A 22553-nucleotide genomic window follows, 5' to 3' on the forward strand; every position below is an offset into this window, starting at 1 on the left:
GTTGTAATTACATCTGTATGAATAATGCCAAATAAACACTGCAACATGTACAATAAATGTATGTTTTAATGAATGTGAATTAATCATCTTTAACTGCTCATTTAAAAAAATAATTTACATTCATACCCTCATTCATGACATTTCTGTATAAAAGCACAGACATTCATTACTAGCCATACTACAACTGTAACAATTATTTTCAATCAAAACAAATGTATATGTTAACAATGCCATGTTACAACCACACAGAAAAGTATCAGTGGCTCTAATCAGACAGGAATTGACTGACAGCTGCAAAAGTAATTCAGTTAAGGTTGGAGGGCCGCGTGGGGCCAAACAGTTTCACAATTCAAGTAGCAAAGCCGTAACACTGGAGCAAAGTGGAGGATAAATCCTTTTCTCAGGTCAAACCCTGTCGGTGTTCTTCCTCAGCTGTTAGGACAGATTTTAAAGACACTAACAAAGACCGTGGTCAAAGATTTTCACCAGACGTTTGATGTGGAAAAGTTTTTTCCGAAGCTCTTTGCACTGCTTCTTCTTTGCTTGGTAATCTGACGTCTAGAAGAATACATTGAAAGAAGCACAAATTAAAGAATCGCCTCAAAATCTAAAATACAACTTTTTTCCTGAAGCTAGTACCCACAACTGCTCAGAAAAAGAGACCGAGTAATCAGCTGATGATTTCTGGAAAGAAACATCTTGTTTAATAAATGTTTGGCGCATTGAGTGCCATCTAGTCCCGTTATATTGGGGAGAAGGGGAAACTTTCTACAGCCAATATCTCAAACTATGCAACTCACACCACAAAAATCTACATTGATGAGTAACACTATAGATCTAAGAAGTTCAAATATATTTTTGATTCTGGGGCGAACTGTTCATTTAGACGTTAGCTTATCTCAATAAACAGCTAGTTGCAGTGTTACGGGTGGTTATGTGCCAAAGGGGCTATTTCCTGTGTCTTGTCTTAGAATGAACTGCCCATTTTAGTGGCAATTTAAATTTGATACGGTTTTAACAGCTGAGACGCAAATACATTTGACCTTTGACCCAGCTATTTCTCCCTGCTTCCAGTCTTTATGCTAAGCTAACAGGCTGCCGGCTGTAGCGTCATAATAATAGTACTAGTGTGGTGTCGAGCTTCCCATCTAACTCTGGGCAAGAAAGAGAATAAGCACATTTCCAAAAAATATCAAACAATTGTAGCTATGTTGGAACGCAATCTCACATTTTGATCCCACAGATGTGATTCCACTCACCCGTTTCAGTACTTTCAGTCGGTTATGCTCGTCTGCCACACCCTGAAAATGAAAGTACAAATGATCTCACTGAGTTGACTATCATAAACAATGCAAGATGTTATGATATTCTAGCACACAAGTGAAATCTGCCTGTTTGTGTTTCTGTGGCAGTCCAACAGACTCATCCTGAGGATGACCGAAGAGGTTCAGCTATAATTAAAACAGCTGTGGCTGTATATTCTCCTGAATGTTTCCGCTCTGCGCTCCGGCCTTCTTCTTTTCTCTACCTGGTACTTCATGGAGTCCTCGTCCAACATGTCCAGTTCTCGGCTCAGTTTGTGCATCTGGTCGCTGATGTCATCCATCTCGGCACAGAGGCTCTTGTAGCAGGCCAGATCGGAGTCAAACTCCTTCTTGTACTGCCGGCGCTGCTCGTCTGAAGTTATCTCTGGGTACAGCCTGGGGTGGGATATATTAACGTTAGGCTACAATTATTATTACATTTAGTCTATTATAGAGGCAGTGTGGCAACAAGAGAAGGGGCTCTACTTATCAGTCTTCTTCACAATATGTCATATGAACATAATTTAAACCATTGGCCAAATTGCCTTGACTGTGTTGATAGTATTTGTAGTATTACAGTATTTTCTTCCTAAATAATATAAATACTTTCAGATAAATTCTTAAATTTGTGTTCAACTAAAGTTTTTTTAAAACGGTCACTGAGCTTTTGTTGCTTCAAATAGCCAACGTAGCCTTTTCCTACCTCAAACCCCCCACAAAAAAAAAATATATATATATACATAATTAACATTTTATTATGTTCATGGGAGAAAGAGTATCTGAATAAGCAAGTAGACAATGTACAGCTCTTCAGTAACACTCAATGAAATAATAGTTGTTCAGCTGGATTACAGTAACTCATAGCAACCTACATTTTTGGTTTGGTGTGTATAATACTTTTACCATAATTTATTTTCTAAATTAAAAAATTACTTCCCTTTTAATTTGTGTTACATATTGTACTTCCTGTTTTTTGCTTTAAGAAATAATGGAAAATCAATTTGCCCCTGTGTAGTATTGACGTATGAATAAACTTTTCCTAAATACTCAAACGCCCCCCGATGGCAGCATCGACCGGCAGCAGAGGCCCACCTGTAGAGGTAATCTGTGTGCTCCCCGTCCAGCTCATTGGCAGTGTCTCCGGTGGTGTAACCAGTTTCATACGGGGACTCCATCTTCTCCCGAGCAGCCGGCCGGGGCCCTCTGCCTTTTCTCTGTCCCTTCTCCACATGGTCAGGAGGAGGTTTCCGGATGCTGTCAGCGTCCTCTGAGGAGCTGCTGCAGCACACCGGGACCCTGCTGTTCTGGTACAAAGGATCTGCGGCCCGATGGTTACTGTTGGCAGGGAAACTATGAAGAGGCAAGACAAAGGTATTACGTGATCGATCGGGTGTTTATGCTTCAATGTCTGCAGCTGCATTCATTTATGTAGTTTATGAGTTTATGTTGAATTCAAAGGAATTACAGTCAAATTCAGGGGGAAAAAAGCTTTGTTGATGTTGGCATTGTATTTGTGTTGTCATGCAGAGCAATAGGGCTTGAGTGGATAACAAGTATATATTTGGAGATTTAAGATGTAAGAGTCTGAAAAAACTGTCCTCGCAAATTATTAAGCTGCAGGCCACATGCAGCCGAATACTTCTGAAGTTGATTGAACTGAAGCATATTAAAGTAGAAGAAGCTCTCAAACTGTCTTCATCATACATTTAGTTTGTGGCCATGAAACCACCAAAGTGCTTACTTGATATGTATTAAAGCTACTACAAAAACACTAAATAAATAATTTATCCAAAAAAATTCATCATTACATATTTGTTAAAACTTATATAATTTATATGATTTCAACTGAAGAATAATATATTAGATTTGTTATTATTATTTCATAACTGTCTGGGGAGCAAACGTGAGTCATCAACCCTGAGAGGAAGTGAGACGTGGACGCTTTAAGGATCAGGACAGAAAGGTTTCTCTGATGTGATTCTTTGTCCTGAGGGCTCAGCAAGCATCTCTCACCTTTTGCTTTTACAGTTCCCCTCACTGTGGATGCTGACTGTTCCGTTGCCGTAGGAGACCACACTGTTCCCCGCCCTCAGGTCAGGTGCTGCTCTCTCAGTCGGTGCCTGCTGGGTGCTGCGCACCTCTCCAACAAGGTTCACCTATCAGAGATATCAGGAGACCGAAATCAGTATCGATTCATTTACTATCGGCCTTTGTTCCAACGCAGTGCAGATCATTTGACTCCAATCATGCAGAAATGCATCAGACACAATCTAAATATACCCAATGTGTAGTATTCTGAAACATAAAGCAGCATTGTGTTACATGTGAGAAAGTCCTCAAGAGAAATTAAATACATTTGAGTTTCCTGGAAAAGAAAGAACCCTTTCTGTCACATGAGCAGTGAAGCACTGAACTTGAGAGCTCTCTCTATACACACACACACACACACACACACACAAACACACACACACACACACACACACACTCAGATGGGCAAGGCTGTGTCACGGCCAGACATGTATGGAGCCAGACACACACACACACACACACACACACACACACACACACACACACACACACACACACACACACACACACACACACTCAGATGGGTAATGCTGTGTCACGGCCAGACATGTATGGAGCCAGACACACACACTCATGCACACACACACACACACACACACACACACACTACTACTATCAAAACCAGTTAATTGGATGGATACACACAAAACCAATTTTCGGAACTGTGTCTCAAATGAATTGCATGTGAGCAGTGGATGTGTGTGTGTGTATGTGTGTGTGTGTGAGTGGAATCAGTGGAACAAACATTTCTGCTGTTCATCTTTCTGAACTATCAGGTGGACACGCAGCAGAGCACACCAGTGGGGAGAAGCATTGCAAAAGATGCGCAGTCATAAGAAAAACTCCTTTCAAAAGAATAACAAACACAAGAACTGCATTATGTCTCATCTACTGTTTCACTGTATGATTCAATTCAATTCAGTTTATTTGTATAGCCCAATTTCACAAATTACAAATTTGTCTCGGAGTGCTTTACAATCTGTACACATAGACATCCCTGCCCCAAAACCTCACATCGGACCAGGAAAAACTCCCAAATAACCCTTCAGGGGGAAAAAAGGGAAGAAACCTGGAGGAGAGCAACAGAGGAGGATCCCTCTCCAGGATGGACAGGTGCAATAGATGTCATGTGTACAGAAGGACAGATTTAGAGTTAAAATACATTCAATGAATGTGACAGAGTGTATGAATAGTTCATAGTAGGCATATTCCACGATGGAGACCTCCACGATCCATCAGGCAGATGGCGGTGGGGAGGAGGAGTGGGCGGCGTCTCAACAGTAGGCGGAGTCTCAACAGGACAGTGGCGTAGTCATGAGCAGGAATTCCACGACCCAGACCTCAATGATCCATCAGGCAGATAGGATCTATGTCGTCTCATAGGGTCCGATGACCCCATGAGACGTGAAGTCAAAAGGACTCCGGGGAGAAAGCAGAGTTAGTAACGTGTGATTGAGAGATGAAAATTCATCCTTAAGGAGAGAAAAAAAAGAGGAGATAGGTATTCAGTGCATCCTAAAACGTCCCCCGGCAGCTATACGCCTATAGCAGCATATCAAGGGGCTGGACCAGGTGAACCTGATTCAGCCCTAACTATAAGCTCTGTCAAAGACGAAGGTCTTAAGTCTACTCTTAAACGAGGTGACTGTGTCTGCCTCCCGGACTGAAATTGGAAGCTGGTTCCATAAAAGAGGAGCTTGATAACTAAAGGCTCTGGCTCCCATTCTACTTTTTAAGACTCTAGGAACTACAAGTAGTCCCGCATTTAGTGAGCGTAGCTCTCTAGGGCAATATGGTACTACAAGCTCCTTAAGATATGATGGAGCATCACCAATCAAGGCTTTGTACGTTAAGAGAAGAATTTTAAAAGTGATTCTTGATTTTACTGGGAGCCAGTGCAGAGCAGCTAGTGCAGGAGTGATGTGATCTCTTTTCTTAGTTTTAGTAAGAACACGAGCTGCAGCATTCTGGATCAACTGGAGGGACCTAAGAGACTTATTAGAGCAGCCTGATAATAAGGAGTTGCAGTAATCCAGTCTCAAGTAACGAACGTGAACCAATTTGTCTGCATCTTTTGAGACAAGATGTGCCTGATTTTGAAATATTACGTAGATGAAAGAATGCAGTCCTTGAGATTTGCTTTACGTGGGAGTTAAAGGACAAGTCCCGATCAAAGATAACGCCAAGATTCTTTACAGTGGTGTTGGATGCTAGGGCAATGCCGTCTACAGAAACCACATCACCAGATAATTGATCTCTGAGCTGCTCAGGGCCGATTAAAATTACTTCGGTTTTGTCTGAGTTTAACATCAAGAAATTGCAGGTCATCCATGTTTTTATGTCTTTTATGATGCATCATTACTGTAATGACTTCTAGTCTTTGACCTATTTCTGGATCAGCCCCAGTGAGCTGATGCAAATGTCTGGAAGAGCCGCCTGTGAAATAGATCTCATGAATGTGGAGAAGATCCTCTCTGTCGAAAAAAAATCCCAGAAAGCTGCAGGATATCTGATACGCTGCAGCAGAAAGGTGACAGACGCTGCTTTGTGCAATGACACAGATTTTAATTCCCACGCTGTGGAGTCCAGTCCAGTCCAGTCCAGTCCAGTCAGTGTTGTTGACACTTTCTACAAAAAACCAAAGTACTTTGACTGAAGACAGAGAGGGGGAGATTTTAGTTTCCCTTTTCATTACATCCGGATTTGTCACTTAAAGTGGCTTCACACTTTCCCAGAGCTGCCACTAGAAACTCAAAACAACTCTTTGATTATAAAAATTGTAGATGATAAATATTGTTGATAACACATTTTTTCTGATTTAAACTGAACAAATCCTTACTTTATAGAATCTATAATTACCAACTTCTGCCATTTTTTTCTGTTGCTCGTCTATTTGCTTTTTCAAATATATTTATTTTGAGTACATTCATCATTCTAGGATATTTAATCTGCAAGGAAGAGCTGCACCCCTCATCCCGTCATGTCTATAGTCCTATTTCTGTTCTCCTCTTCGACTTCAGGGTGGATTTCTCATGTTGATAAATATTAATTGGACTGTCCTGTTCAATTCAATCAACGTACCCTTTTCAAACATTCTGCTGTGTTAGCTATGCATCTCGTTATCCTTTGCTCTCACTCCCCACTCGTTCCCTAATTCTGTTAATTACGAATGACGCACAAAACACAAGGAAATGACTTATTTGCCAGGAAGGTAATCCGTGGCAGCCCCTTCGCATACTGAATCATTTAGCGCCACCACAGTCAGGAGGGATTCACACAGCAACACTGAGAACTCAACCCCTTTTTATACATTATACATGCCACATACATTATATATGCCTCCCTGCAAGGAGAGCATCTTCACTGCAATACAAGACTGCCCCAGAAATGGGCCTCCTGCACCTCGATGAAGTGACTGGCTCCACCCTTTGCACTGATATTCAGTATGCAGGCCGAGGCCTCGCGGGATAAACTGATTGAATGTTTCTTCACGATGAACATGATACATTCATAGTACACTACGACTCCAGTAGATTATTCACTGCTAAATGCCAGACGCTGTGAAGGGGCAACTGTACAGCTTTCACAGAGCTCTACGACAGCATGGCTACCTGATGAATGTGCAGCACTGATGGCCTGTGACCTACAGAAGATAGTTCTGCTTCATCCATCCATAACAAAAAGCTATTCTGTCTTCTGAAAACAAAGATATGTCGTTGGAACAAACTACAAAAGCTGTGATTTTTCTAAAGCGAAACGTTTTAGTTTTAGTTTAGTTTAGTTTATTTCGATCAGCAATACTATCCAAAAATCAAAATTTCAACAAAAGAAGAAAGTGGCCGACCGAAAGGGTCAAGGCTGAAGCTATCAAGCTTATAAGTGCCCTAACCTATGCTTTCATGAAAATACTTATTTTAGAGAACCATTACATATACCTATATATATATACATAAACATATACACATGCATACAAATTCACACACCCATATAAACATATATACACACACATACATATACATAAAACAATCAACAAAACAAAAACAAAAAAGCTTGTCCCCATTATCCGTTACTTAAAAGTCGCCAAAATCATGGGTCATTTGAAACATTTCACAGTGGCCTGTGCTGACCGCTTCATGGTGAAGGGTCTATCTGTGGATAACTTTGCTTTTACCACAGGATATTGAGAAACTTTGATGCTATGCCTCAATCTGTGCGTCTGTAATGTTTACTGCCGCGTCTCTTCACTCCAATGTGAGTAAGACATCAGCTGTGGTGTACACGCTGTAAACAGCTCATAAACAAAGCGGATCCAACCCACAGGATGACCGCAGGCAACACAAGTGAACTGACAACACTTTTACTGGATACTGCACTTTTCTAATGTTTTGGTCATTTATATAAAGATTGGAGTCAGTAAGTCTACATTACTATTGACGGTTTCTTAATAAATGTCTGAATGTTTCGTGTTCAAGAAAAGAATAGGATATGTAAAAACATAACATTAAAGGTTTGCCAACTAGTCAATTTGAGCTCTTGTTCATTTCATTCGTCCACAGCGTTTACTAGACTAATTTCATCAAATACTGCTTGTTTAATGAAAGAATACATGCTTCTTCTTTGGTAAAGTACACTGAATCATTTACAACCCTCTCCGACTGGTTTAAAATGGTTAAATTGATCCTTAAACGTGTGATCATGCCTGTGTGCAGGAAAAGGTCCATTTCTGCTCAAATAAAAAGGAAACCTGGATTTGAACCACGAGCCAAGTTACGATCAAAGAGTCTCCTGACCACTTTCCTGAGTTGCTTATTGCTCATTTGTAAATGGTGTCTGTGCAGCTATTATCACTGTTGGTTAATGATCAGTCAGAGTGATACCTGGGTGTGCCAAAGATAAACAGCAGCAGCAGGGTAATTTGAGTGTGTGAAACCAAAAGGTCACCAGCGAGAATTGAGAGGCTTGACGTGTTGTGTATATTGGCTTTTGTGTTGTTATCTGGCTGGATATATAGAAATAAACATAGACCACAACTCTGGAGTGAACTTACTGTCATGAGTATATGATCTTAACTCAATCATCGACGCAACACAAACCAAATTCATCCTGTTAAGATATCATGAAGAAATAGATCATAAAACATAAGGAGCATGAATCACCCAATCCTGCACATCCCGGCACTCTGACGACCTGACCAGTGGCTCGTCCCAGTAGATGTGAGCTTTGCCGTGATGCCAAATCTTGCTGCGGGTCTTGTAGGCGTAGTAAGCAGACAGGCTCAGGGCCAACACCACCATCAGACCCAACACCAACGCAACAGTCTGGGGAAAGAGGGGGCGTTATAGATCAGTATAGAATAAATAGAATAATCCCACTAACCTCCTCGGGGTCCATGTAGCAGTAGTGATGTAGGTATTGATTGTACATGGGGAACCCCCCTGGAAAGCCGGCCCCCACGCTGCCGCTGAGGCTGGGGCTGCCCTGGATGTTCTGGCACATCATCAGCATGGGATTGTACAGCATACTCTGAGAGCTCTGCGACATCGGGTTCACCCCGATCACGAAGATGATGTCGATGATGCCCTCGGAGTCCAAAGAAAGGCACATTCATTCTACATGGTGCAACATGAATAAATACAGACTATGCTACACGCAGGAGATGCTCGCTGTGTGGAGGCCATAGATATGCTCTTAGTTCTCTCTAGAGAACTTTAATGTCATGCATTTACCTTTTGAAACAGGATGTTTAGGTCGATAGTGACATTACAAGCCTAAAGTAAAACATATTTATCAATATTTGTACATTCATTAACAATGGATGTAAATTATGGTGACGTGAAAGGGTTCACTTGATGAACCCACACAGAACTATAACCGTAACATGTCATTTTAGTATCCCTCACCTCAAGTGAGCTTTTTAGCACCTTTCAGCTCATTGTTGAGATTTTCTGTCCTGAAACTTTGTTTTCAGTCATCCTCTACATTTTTTTCTATTTTCTTATAATTCTACTGTTCAGTACCTGCTGATTATTAAACAACAGATAAACACAGGAAACAACTGTTGAACACAGAAGCCGAACAACTAGATATTGATCTGAGAAGTTGGTGGAGACCAAAAGTAGAGCTAAAAGGAAATTATTTACTGGACCCAGATTCATCAAATGGCCAGAAACACATCATTATTTGTATCTGCTGGATTTGTAATAAGCGGCTGTAATACATGGTGAGACTAACCTGAAGGACAGCTAAGATGATATCACAAATGAACACAGTGAGGTAGAACCGGCACCCCCTCATGATCCGAGACCGCGAGAAACTCGCCACCAGGAAACCCAGAGAAACCAGGAAGTTTATTGCCGCCATGGAAATCATCGCCGACTTGGCAGATTGTGGCGTCATGTAAGAACCACCATAGCCGTAGCTACCTCCATAATATCCCGACCCCGTGCCTGCACCCGCCCCTGTAGCCCCGACACCGTAGCCCCCGTAGCCAAACCCATTCATGTCCCACCCCAGGGTCGAAGCCACGCAGGCGAAGATGAGAAAACACATGAGAACTGTTACTCCTTGCAAGGTTTTGACGAAACCAGGAGGAGAAAACCAGCGGAAGAAGTGTTGAGGCTTCTCTTCATTGTAGTTGGAGTCAGGGGGGGCGTTGTAGGTGTGGGCCACATGCTGGCTCCGGGGAGAGTGGATGCTCCTGGGGGGATAGAAGCTTTGGGAGTTGGTGCTGTAAGGCGGGCTGTACACAGGGGGGCTATCGTAGTACCGAGGCTCATCCATGGTTTTCAAGATTTTGCTGTAATTCCACCTGGAAGAGGGAGGGGGAAATGTATTAATGAATTCATAGAAAATACAGCAGCATTAATTAAAAGGTATCTAATATGTTGTTTCAATCCTCTGGAGTGACATCTTTATGAGTAAATTGACTCTTAGAAATCAAAATGTAAAGGCAGAACATAAAATATTCCATATGACTGTTTGTTTTGTTAATTTGATGTGGTCAGGTTTTTTAAGCAGCACTTTGCCCTTCATTCACCTCCCTGAACCCTGTGGCTGACCACGCTTCATCACTCCAGAGGAACTCAAGCCAGCAGCCTTCAATAATTCAGACAGAAAGCAGATAGGAGGCCGGCAGACATGTTACCTGAGTGCACCTGCTGAGTGTCAGCTCACTGAGGCAAAAAGAGGAAGCTACGTCAAGTGGGGCAGTTCAGTTGTTCTTGTTTATTTTACTCAAAAAAGTAAGTAAACAAAAGTAACTAACATTGTTTCTTTTGATGAGATTAAAGCACATAAAAAAAACCAAAATAAATGTCTACATATTTTGCTTCTGTCCACTTTCCACTAAGTGTAGGATCTGAGCAACACGTTAAGCGTCAACTTTTAATGCTTGAAAGTCTTCTTGAAACACCCAACAGATCAGATAATGGATCAAATATAAACAATAAGTAGCCTATAACTTCTAAAAGCATAAACAATGAACTGATCAGTTATGGGAGGTCATAAAACACAACGTACCTCGCTCTGTTGAAAACGTTCCTCAGCTTTGCTCCTTCTCGGTGGATCTCATGTCGCTGTCTCTCGTCTTTGGATTTCACCGACGACCGACCACGGAGTCATCCCCCCCCGATGGAAACTGTCCGGTAGAAGAAGCGCGCGGAGCGGCTGTGAGCCTCGACCAGCAGCGGCGCGGTGCAGCCTGCTGACCCGACGGCGACCACGTGCGCTCCCCTAGATCCTTTATAGCTATATGGCTGCTTTCATATTAAAGATTAAACACTGCGTAGGGTGAGGATACTCTCTTCATGTAATACACTGGATACGTTTAAAGTTCATGAATATTTAAAAGCATACCATTTCGGCCTAGGCCTAGGCCTACTACGATTATACTCTAACAATATACTATCCATGATTATTATTATTATTATTAGTGTGGCACAGCACTTCTGATAATGCACGCACGTGTGATTTCAAAGACACAAACTCAAAAGTAAAGAGTTGAACACGGAGCAGAATGCAAAGCCTTGACTTATAGGGTCTGGTAGGCGGGATGTCGGTCCAGAAACAATTAAGGCATACACAAAAAGTACTGCAGCGGGGTCTGATCAACACAGACCAGGAGGTAAGGAGGGGAGGGGAAACAGAACGAGCTCAGCACACACACACAAGAGCAGGAAGTGAAACGAGACAAAATAGACTGAAAACTGGAAACAAAATTAGGTGAGAGAGAACTCTACTTACTAGAAAACTAATTCTGTCTACCTGAAGTGAAATGAAAGCCAAGTATAAATATATTACAGGATGAATACAAATCATAGATTACATCACAGTTAGGAAGTAGGAACAAAGCAAAGTAGCCCACATAAGATAAGCTCACTGTTTACACAGAGCCAGGTTGTTGAGAATACACCAAATAAATATGACAAAAGTGCAAATACAAAAACAATATGTAGTAAAAAATAACCTTTATCCCACAAACATATTTTGTTTAAAAAAAATTGCAATCACTGAAATCAATTTGATTTAAAACATACACTGAACGTGTAAACAAATGAGAAATATGACAAGAAAACGTGAGATGATTTGTAATGACACAAAAATATATGCAACATTTAGCCCTTATGATGTTGTAGCTCATTATAAACCAGGTTACATGTCACGCTGATGCCTGGACAAAGATTATGTATCCATTATGTTTTACATTCAAAATAAATATATATTCAATAGGATCAATATACTGATGAAACAAAACATTAAACAGTGACTATTTGCGTTGTCCACTCATTGGGTGCATGTATTTCTCTTCATTCTTCTTCATGTCCGACCATCTTCCATGGCTTCCTGGTCAAAAGTGCGTATTTTGTTTTTGATGTGGCTTAATTTAGCTTTTAAATAGTCACAGCGTTCCTTTTTCTCGAGGAAGCCGTGGTCCTGTGAAAAGACACACACACACACACACACAGGTAAAATAATCTATTGGCAATAAGCTCTATTACCTAAATGTGTATTTTTCTCTCTATCTCTTTTCCTCTTCCTCTGTTAACTGTCGTCTTGCCTGATGCATTCTGCAACCTAGCTGCGTTAAATGAGAATTTCCAAATCAGTTTCATGGTGGAAGCCAAATCATTTGCATCAGTGGACAGCTTTATTGAAGAAAAACAAATGTTACCTGGGTGTTTTCTCAAATGTATCTCTGGGCCAGATTCAATTGTTTGAGAGTGAGCATGATGGAAACATGATGGGACTAGTGCCCTCACTTATTAACAAACTTACACTTTTTTTCCACTGATACTTCTTCAAAATGCTCTGAATCCTCTGCTGATCCTAAATGATAAATATAATTTTTATGAAAATGGTTAACATGACACAAAACACTCTACAGTACATGTACCACAATTGCATTGTGTAAAAAATAGACATGTCCCAAATTAAATCCTGGAAGTCCATCACAGAAGTGGTTTATTCAGTCTATGGACAAGATTAAATATCATTCATCTCACCTCTTGGCTTTTTCCATCTCTGAGGAGTCGTGCCATCATGGCATCCAGCTGTCTGAACTTATCGAGGGTGGTGCTGATGTCTCTGTGAAGGTCCTTGTATTCCTGGTACTGGTCATTAAAAACTGCTTTGTATTTTTCCTTTTCTTCCACACAGCTGATCCCTGGATACTTTCTGCAGGGAAGGATTTTAGGGAACATGAATACGAGGCATACAGTATGTATAACTTATCATATGCATAATAACCCTGTATATGTTTAAATGTTCACTCACATGATGTAGTCTGCGATAACGTGTACTTTTGGGGTGTATTCAGACACTGTGGCTCTGTTCACTCTGACTGGGTTCTTCTGCACCTCAGAGATGAGGGCCTTTTGATGGAGATCATCTTTACTGAGAGACATATCCTTTTCATCCTTGAATGATATGCGCTTTGTTTTTTGAGTGGTTAATGGGATGGACTGGTGAAACTCCTCCTGGGGCTGAAGGTAAAAGACAAAAAGGATCATGAAAAAAAGTGAACCTAATTATTTAATGCCTATACACTATTTTGTGAGCAGGCCTGTGTCATCAATACAAAACACTCTCTAAGACGCCTAGGAGCCAGATTTAGCTGAAGTTACATGTCAGAGGAGGAATTACTGCCTATTGTTTAGCCTTGACAAGCTAATACGCCTCTGAAGTTGCATTCCCTCATTTTGACCATCTACTGTGAACATGTTTTTGTCACAGAATTTTTTTTACTAGGCACACCAATAAATAGACTTCTGGAGAGTTTAATGCTCTAACATATTGTATTGGATGAGTAATGGATTGCTGGGCATGGTGGGCTAATTGAATGGGATCAGATACCAATAGCCACTGCTGTCCACATGTGTTAGCTACTGCATTTGTTTTTAGCCACGCTCGCGGCCTCTGCTAGGGTCCAATGTTCCCGGCTTACTGTTGTCTTAATATGATGAATTATTGAGACCTTTCACAAGGTTTTATGTTCTCAGCAATGTTTCTTAGGTCAGATGTTTAAATCACCCACATACAGCGTATAGCCTTCTGATATACTCCTCAAACTCCCGCAAATTTGTTTCCTTTTTTTTTCTTTCAACATTGATATCTTTACAGTGGCTTAACTGATTTGTTCCATTCAAACTATATTTGAAACGTCCACCCTTCACTTGCAATTTCTACGATCAACATTTTGAAGAAAGCCTAAAGGACACTGGGGACACGAGGAAGACCTCAGACATCTAGAGATATCACTCAGCCATTCGGTCCAGACTGAAATATCTCAACAATTTGCTAAAACTCAGATGGTAAACATACTAAATTACAATGCTCAACATGGCATGTTAGCATTGTCAATATGAGCATGTGGTGACATGAGCATTGAGCTCAAATCCCTGCCGTTCCTAAAGCCTCGCATGGCTGTAGACTTGTCTTGTTGACCTGCCACTGGGTAAATGTCCTTCACATTTTCTATTGTTTTCTACTCAGAGGAGTGTAGATGCATGCATATCTTGTCCTGTCCATTATTAAACCTCTCTCTGTAGATTATTAAGACACAGGCATTAACTACTTTGTACGCATAGTAAATTATGAGGAACAATTTTACCATTAACATTTCTTAAAACTATGTTTGCTTGGTGGTATTAGCAAATGTTTTTCGGATTACTTTGTTCTGAAAAAGCATCGCACATATGTTTGTAAACCCAGAACACATTGAACTAAATCTATTTCTGGCCAACTCATACAGAGAGGACGGCACGGTCAATACAGTCAGGAAAAGCCCAGTTTACAGCTTTGGGACGAATCCTGGTCGACTGCCAGCAGACAGAAGCTGACATATCAATACTGACAAACGGCAGGCTGGCTGCACATTATCCTGACTGACTGAACGTTGTATTGGATTTGATCTGCCACTGTTGTTTTGGGGCTATTTTGCAATAAATAAATGCTATCCCTGACTGTTGTCAACAATAAATAGGATGTTTGATATGTCATATATACTTAAAATAACATCAAACGGTAAGCATGTGTGACAGAGTAGCACAGACATTAAACACAGGAAGGAAATAAACATTCACAGAAGCGGAGATAAAACCCTTACACGTTAAAGGGGAACTTGCCCCCATAGCTCTCCCCCAAATTCATGATCACTTTACATATCAAGAGAAATGCAACTCTTGAATAAGTCGCTTCATTCTTTTCCTAAAAATAATTTCCCTCCCACTTTAAATTTAGAAGCGATGAGATTTTCTTTCTTCTAAACTCGACATTTGATTAACTACCTGTACCTGGTTCTCAGAGTACTCTTTCTCCCTTCGTGCAGCCTCGTGCCTCCACATCTTCAGACACACCAGGAAGCTTCCCAGATACATTGCCATGTTGATGAAGATGAACGCCGTTCCCGCCATCTGTCCCCCATCAACCCGGCACAGATTGGCCATGATGGGGTTGACGCCTATAGTCGTGTAGCACAGCCCCCCGCGGTTCAAGTCGTTCAGGTAAACAATCCCGGCCGCCATGTAGAATAGAAACAGCGCCACGTTGATGAAGGCCTCCGTCAGAGGCCACCAGGGCGCGTCGAGGAGGATAGTGCGATAATACATCGTCATTCCCACCATTAAAAGGATGAGGGTTATAATCCAGGAGACTCCGGCTATAGCCAGTACAAAGGCCGTCATGGGGCCTCTGTAGCTGTATCCAGACATGCCTAGCCCATTGTTATATGCACCGTTATAGAGTCCGTAGCTGTTGGACCACTCGCTGTCTTTCTGGATGTACGCGATGATGCAGGCAAACACCATGCCTCCAAAAAGGAGCTGAAATCCCGCAAGAAGTCTGAGCAACCCTGGCCAGGATTTTAAATAAGAGTACTTCAGGTTGTAGACCTCCAGCTTCTCAGCGTAGTACTCTGCAGGGTGGATACTGGTCAGGAGAGATTCCTCTTGTGGGCTCTGATACAAGAGACCACCAGAGGGGCTCTCCCTTAGCAAAGGCCTGTGAGAGTTGCCAAGGGATTCACTCCCGTCCCTGCGCTCCAGCAGGGGACTTACAGGAGGACTCACTCTGCTCCCGTTGGGAAGGATCTGGATCTTACTGGTGCTGGCGTCAGAGTCATTAACACTGTCACTTTCCTTTGTCCACTTATCCATGATGCCTCCCCATGACCGAGGGATGAAGGATTTCAGTTTGTCCTTCATGTTAACGTTATTGTCCGCCTTCTCAGCGTACGGTGGAGTGCTGGAGGTCCGGCCTGTGGAGCTAGTATCCACATCATCTGTGACATCATCTGGTGTGGGTGTGTGAGTAACCCACACAGGCCCTGCTGGGCCACTAATGGAGTTGCTCTGGCTAGAGGAGGACTCAACCACACTGCCAGGGTCTTGTCTCTTGAATTTACTGCTCCAGCTTTTCATGCTGTGGCCTGGTTTTGGTGATTCATTGAGAAAGAAATAATCATGTCCTTATGAGGCATGGATAGGAAGAAACTGGGAAGGAGAGAGATATATTATTAGTTATGTATAATAAGCATGTCAGTATATATGCCATAATTATATGCTGTAGATGTATAATTACATACTGGAGCCTCAGTAGCTCACATGGTATGAGTTTAACAAGACTTTAATGCCTCATTTGATTTAACTTACACGACTGTGAATGTGCAAGAGAAAGATTAATGAACATAACACCTTTTATCCCCTTCCATTGGTCTCTCAGTTGCATACAACAATTAGACGTGATTGTAAAATCCGCATTTTACATCCTTCTCTCAGATAAAGACAACATGTAATACTGCAAAAAGTCCCCTTTTAAATATAATTAAATCTAAAGGACCATACCGGTGTTTAAGTTTAAGTTTATAAGGCAAACCTGTTAGCAAACATTTCCCTATTTACAAATCTAGCAGATAATGAAGCAACATAAGCATTTAATTAGAGTCTAGTCTGTCTCCACCTTGATGATATATGTCCAATATTCACTCTACTTTTAGCTCTGTTTTGGTTTCAAAACTCTGAGGGAAATATCTGTCTCTTCAGCTGCAGAATGCTCCAATTTGTTCACCAGCTAGTTGCTCATTGTATATGTCTGCTGATTAGAGCAGTTGAGTGGCAATTTTGTTGTTGTTGTTGTGCTTTTTCACTGAACCAGTCGCCCTCTTTGTCACACAGCTGTCGAGAGCAGTTAGAGTGAAATAAAAGTCATGCAAAGACCCGTGTACCAGATGTCATTAAATGTATTCTGATACAAATCACATGTTAATAGGTGGAAGCCTTGTCAAACAGCTAGTATTTGATTCATTGTTAAAATTAAAACATTCAACATAGCATCTTTAAACTTGATTGACTACAATAAAGGCCACTTAAAGGCCTCTTTCCATTTGGTCAGTTCCATCATGGAAATGCTGGAAGACTTGTCTCCAGGGTCTGCTAATAGATTTTTATATTGAACATAAATTAAGGAAATGTTCGGATGGTAAAAATACAAATTCTAAGAGACACTAGCATTGTTTACAGCGGAACTACCAGAGAGGAACCACAACATGACGACAGCACCACGAGGGCTCGACTGATAACGGAGTTGAAACTGACCTGTGACTCACAGCAAGCCGCTGCCAGAGCTTTTGAAACACAGAAGTTTGAAACGGCCACAAAGTGACATAATAACGCAGAGCACGTTTATCTTTAAGACAATAACAAACATCTCAAAAACACACTTCTCTTACCGGTTTGACCCCAGCTTGTTCCTCTGGTCCTGCAGACGGACTTTGAGCGTCTGTTGGTGAGGAAACAGGAACTGATACCTACTGATACCACTCAGGTGACTCACTACAAGTGTGAGACGCTCAGTTGCACACATGCAGGGTGATTGGCCAATTGTGTGTGTTGAGAACCGAGGGGGGAGTAAACGCTCAAACATTAAACCTGAACCGCCCCTGAGCTGCTAATCTGTGTGAGGGAGAAAGAGAGAGAGGCTGAAACTGTTCATAAAAACCAGGAGAGGAGGTGGTGAGCGAACCCAAAATGACACATGTAACCCACAACTTGTGCTTATAAAAGAACCTGGATGGACATCATTACTGCTAAGTTCATATTTGTCGTCATTCTGTTGATAAGCTGAGGGTAAAACATGGACAATTCACTCATTCAATTCGTGGATTTTCGACAAGATACCACTTATTTTTAAAGAAAAGCATGGGTTTGATTTTAGCCCTGTGATATTATACACATCTTATATCTAAGATCTGTAAAAAAATACTGCTCTATCATCCCGTCAGTTATAAATACTGAATTATCTTCTCAACTGTGTCATATTGTGTTGCTGTCACGGGGGGAACTGGAGTGTTTGGCACTAGAGGGCAGCAACATCCTGTGTTTCTCACGCAGATGGTGGATCCCCCCTACACACACACACAGTTCGCTCTCTCTCTATATCCCAGTTACTGTTTCTCTTTCCCACTTACCTTTCCTCTGCTGCATTTAATGTTTCCGAATCTGGCTTACCCGGTGAAAATCTAAGCTTACCTTTTGGCCTTGTTTCTTCACATATACAGAATATAACAACATTGTGGCTAAATTCATAAAATTGTTGTCTTTCTGTCGTGATGATTGTTGTTTGTCATGTCCAAATGTTGCACCTACCGCCAAAAAAAATTCCTCGTTTGTGTAAACATTCCTGGCAATAAAACTGTTTCTGATTCTGATTCTGATTCTGATTCTGAAAATACACCCTGATATGGAGATATCATTCCATGGAGCAAAGTGCAGATGTTTGTTTTCTCATTCTAACTGTCTTACTGCAACTTCACCTTTAAGGATTGCATGTGTTTATGAAGATGTCTGTATCTGACTCCTGCTGCATGTGACGTCCCTGTGTGCCAGCTATTGTTCCAGGGCAGCGCAGATGTTTATATAGAGAAAGCTAAAGGCAAGGACATCTGGAGTGAACCCCCTCTCTCCTCCCACCCACCCACACACACACACACACACACACACACACACACACACACACACATACAGCACAGTAAAAACATAATGCAACCCACTTTCTCCTGAGTGCAGCGTCCCAGTGGCCGTGGCCCGGGGCGAGCTCATCTGTTGTTCTGTGCGTGTCCTCTACTGTCTGCTCGGCTGCAAATGACATGCGGTACAATGTGAGAGTCATACTGGATAAAGCAATGGCCGAGCATGTAAAATAGAGCAAACATACAGGTCTCTCTCCCTGTCTTGTGTAAAATAAATATGTTGAACATTTGAAATAAGTCATGACTCAAAAGTATCAATGTCAAATGTCTCCTCTTTTTAGGAATACATTTAGTACAGATATTAGTACGACTGTTATCAAATGTACGATTATAAAATACAGATCTATGTAAAAGAATAAGCAAAAGCAAATGTTTGTTTCCAAGCATACCAGGGCACATCTGCTCTACAACGTACTGAGCGAGGACACTGGAGTCCGAAAGATGCGGTCATCAGATCGTGGCGGTCTCCATCGTGGAATATGCCTACTATGAACTATTCATACACTCTGTCACATTCATTGAATGTATTTTAACTCTAAATCTGTCCTTCTGTACACATTACATCTATTGCATCTGTCCATCCTGGAGAGGGATCCTCCTCTGTTGCTCTCCTGAAGGTGTCTTCCCTTTTTTTCCCCCTGAAGGGTTATTTGGGAGTTTTTCCTGATCCGATGCGAGGTTTTGGGGCAGGGATGTCTGTGTGTACAGATTGTAAAGCACTCTGAGACAAATTTGTAATTTGTGAAATTGGGCTATACAAATAAACTGAATTGAATTGAATTGAAAGATCGACCCTACAAACAAGCATAGGCTACCCGGCCATGTCTGTCCGAGACCCTAATGAGCGAGCAAGCTAGTTAGGGCCCTTCGAAGTGTCTGTGTACATCACAAAATGCTCTCTCATCGGGCGGGATTCTTTTTTTCCCAATTGAAGCGACAATCTCAAACTCCGTCTGAGGACAGCCTCTCACCTTCCAGGAGGAATCAACTATTCTCTTTAAACATCTGTAGTCAAATGAAGTCCTGATCACACGTCCAACCCCATCCTCGTCGCCAATGTAATGGAGATGAACCTTTGCAATTTCCCTTCGAGAAAACAAGTGTGATGTAGAAAAATCAGAAACAGGAACTTGAAATAATTCAATTGAATGACCAGGACTCCACCCCACGAAGGGTTAGGAGGTCTGACCCAGAAAAGTTATTGTATTATACATTCATATTATTAATGAAGTCTTTGCCCCCCAACCCTCCTCCTCTTGCTAATTCCTCCTTGCCACGGCGTCTGTTGAACAGGTTCTGTCTGGTTCCCAGATGGTGTTGTGGCGCATTCCTAAGAGGTGATAGAGACAGAGAGAGAGAGACAGAGACAGAGACAGAGAGAGAGAGAGACAAAACAACCGGCTATTGTCCCTCGCAAGATGAGCTGAACTCTGCTCTCAGAGTTCAGTAGCACAGTTACATTAAGAAGAACACTAATGACACATTTCCCACCACATAAAGAACTATGCCTGTTTGCTTTCTTGCTGAGCGTTAGATGAGACTCTCATATCTGTACGCTCAATATTAAGCCACAACTAGCAGACTATAGCTTAGCTTAGCACAGGGGTTCCCAAACTTTTTAGGCCACGCACCCCCTTCTACATCCCGACCGGGTTCACGCACCCCCAATCCCCCACACTTTTTCTTTTTTTTTGCTCCGGGAAGAGTTGTTGACGGGGGGGGGGGGGGGTGCTAGTGAGAGTGTGCTCACCTGTGTGCGCGGATGTGTCAGCGCGTAACACGGCAGATGCGCGTTATGGGAGCGGCGGCGCTGGGTTTAGCCCAGAAGAGTGACGCAGCGAAATTTGTAGACATAGAAACACTCTCAGACAGCAGCTTGCTGTTACGTGCGCCTGCGGCCAGTCTGACTCCGCTGTTTTGGGTGAATGACGTCACGTGCGACCTGGAGGTGTTAACCACTTGTGTGCCAAATCTTTTTGTTATTTTTTATTAACATTCGGGGCTAATAAAGAAACATCCGGGGCTTTAGCCCCGGATGTTTTTTAGCCTAGGGACGCCACTGAGTCTCGAACGCTCAATGCGTGACACTTGAGAGCCCCGAGAATGTTTAATATTAATTTTTACACTATTAGACCGCCATTACATTTTTCCTCTCGCGCACCCCCTAGAGACAGCTCGCGCACCCCCAGGGGTGCGCGCACCACACTTTGGGAATCCCTGGCTTAGCATAACGACAGCTAGCCTGGCTCTATTCAAAGATAAAACAAAGTTTAATGACATATTTTCCCTGCATGGTAAACCACGGCTTGACGCAGCTGTCTTGGAAGCGTTCTTTTTTAAATATTTTCCATCAGCGAAATGCACCTGGTACTTTTCTTTGTATCACTCAGAGTTTAATTACTCTGGACCACTGATTGGCCAGAGAGAATAGATCAATAGAATCATCATTTGTACGATACAAGACATGCGACACAAACACATCATTTCTAAATAGCCAATAGAATCTATTTTATTCACTCCACTCAGATTATTTTTAAATGTCCGCTTGCATACCACACCATGTGATACAGTTGGCTTCAGACAGTCATCTGTTTGATTGCCAAAGAAATGAAAGAACTCACTGCGTCTTAGTCGTGTTAAATATGATTTCATGGTAGTATATGGCGTGATGCAAGAAAGAGCCTCATATTCGTTTCAAAGGGTTTAAAAGTATCAATCAAATAACACTTAAACTAGTGGGTGGTCAATCATCAACAGATGTAGTACATGATTAATGTAAGTATTGGTGGCTGAATAGAGAAAATTATCTTAGATTGGAATCTCTAGCTGAAACGATGCCGTCAAGTGGAGGACAGATGGGAAGCTGCATGTATTCATTGTGTGTATCCCAGTGCACGTATGTACATACACAAAGAAGATACATGCATGCACACTTTCATGCTTGAAGCCCTGAAACATGGCTCGAGGGCTCAGACAAAAAGGCTCTTTTCTTCCTTCCGAGCTTAATGAAGCAGGGAAGCTATGGCAGCCCCTAATAGACAAAACCATTTGTATCAGTTCATTCTGAGAAATGAGCAACGGAGGAAGAGATTCAGATGGAAAGAGAGAAATGATTGATGCTGATACAAACATATTTGTTGGAATAAAAAGTGCCTTCACACCCACTCTCGACCACGACAGCATTGTGCATTAAAAAAAGGCCCAAACCAAGATCGATACTCCTATTTGCTCTGATATCCCCGAGTGTATGCCAAACCACGTTAGCTGAAAGTGATACGGAGAGCATTAAGCATAATGCAGCAGCCAGCTATCAGCTCCCAGGGCAGACAGGGAGAAAAGTGAGGCCTGTAATTAAATGAATGACTACCCCTGCCTGCCACAAGCTGTCCCCGAAGGACCGTTTCACACTCTCAGATGATCCTCTACCCCCCCCCCCCCCCTCCTCCCCGTGTCCTTCCCCAGTCCGAGGGTCATCCTCAGTCCTCTGCAACCCGCCCCTAATCATTTCTTGCTGTGGATTCATCATCAGTACCCTCTTGGGGAGATCCCTGGTAATTTGATTCCCCTTTTCTTGCCTTTCACACTTCCAACACAAGAATAAGTAGTAGCTGGATGAATTAACCCTGCTCATTAGGAGACGG

The 22553-nt window shown here is 42.1% G+C and overlaps 1 protein-coding gene across 1 annotated transcript; it reads right to left on the reverse strand.

Annotated features, from left to right (window-relative positions):
• Window positions 1-48: 48 nt before the first annotated feature.
• Window positions 49-20931, reverse strand: LOC130197658 (uncharacterized). The gene is made up of 16 exons (XM_056420446.1): window positions 19884-20931; window positions 18934-19018; window positions 17614-17663; window positions 15182-16378; window positions 13164-13372; window positions 12893-13064; window positions 12666-12716; window positions 12211-12323; window positions 9624-10173; window positions 8769-8972; window positions 8549-8710; window positions 3318-3460; window positions 2397-2654; window positions 1529-1700; window positions 1260-1301; window positions 49-558 (listed from the first exon to the last, which is right to left on the reverse strand). The coding sequence occupies exons 4-16, from the start codon at window positions 16304-16306 to the stop codon at window positions 457-459; spliced, it is 3303 nt and encodes a 1100-aa protein (XP_056276421.1). The 5' UTR covers window positions 16307-16378; window positions 17614-17663; window positions 18934-19018; window positions 19884-20931; the 3' UTR covers window positions 49-456.
• Between the last annotated feature and the right edge of the window lie 1622 nt (window positions 20932-22553).

This window comes from Pseudoliparis swirei, chromosome 8 (assembly GCF_029220125.1).
Source record: "Pseudoliparis swirei isolate HS2019 ecotype Mariana Trench chromosome 8, NWPU_hadal_v1, whole genome shotgun sequence".
NCBI classification, from domain to species: domain Eukaryota; kingdom Metazoa; phylum Chordata; class Actinopteri; order Perciformes; family Liparidae; genus Pseudoliparis; species Pseudoliparis swirei.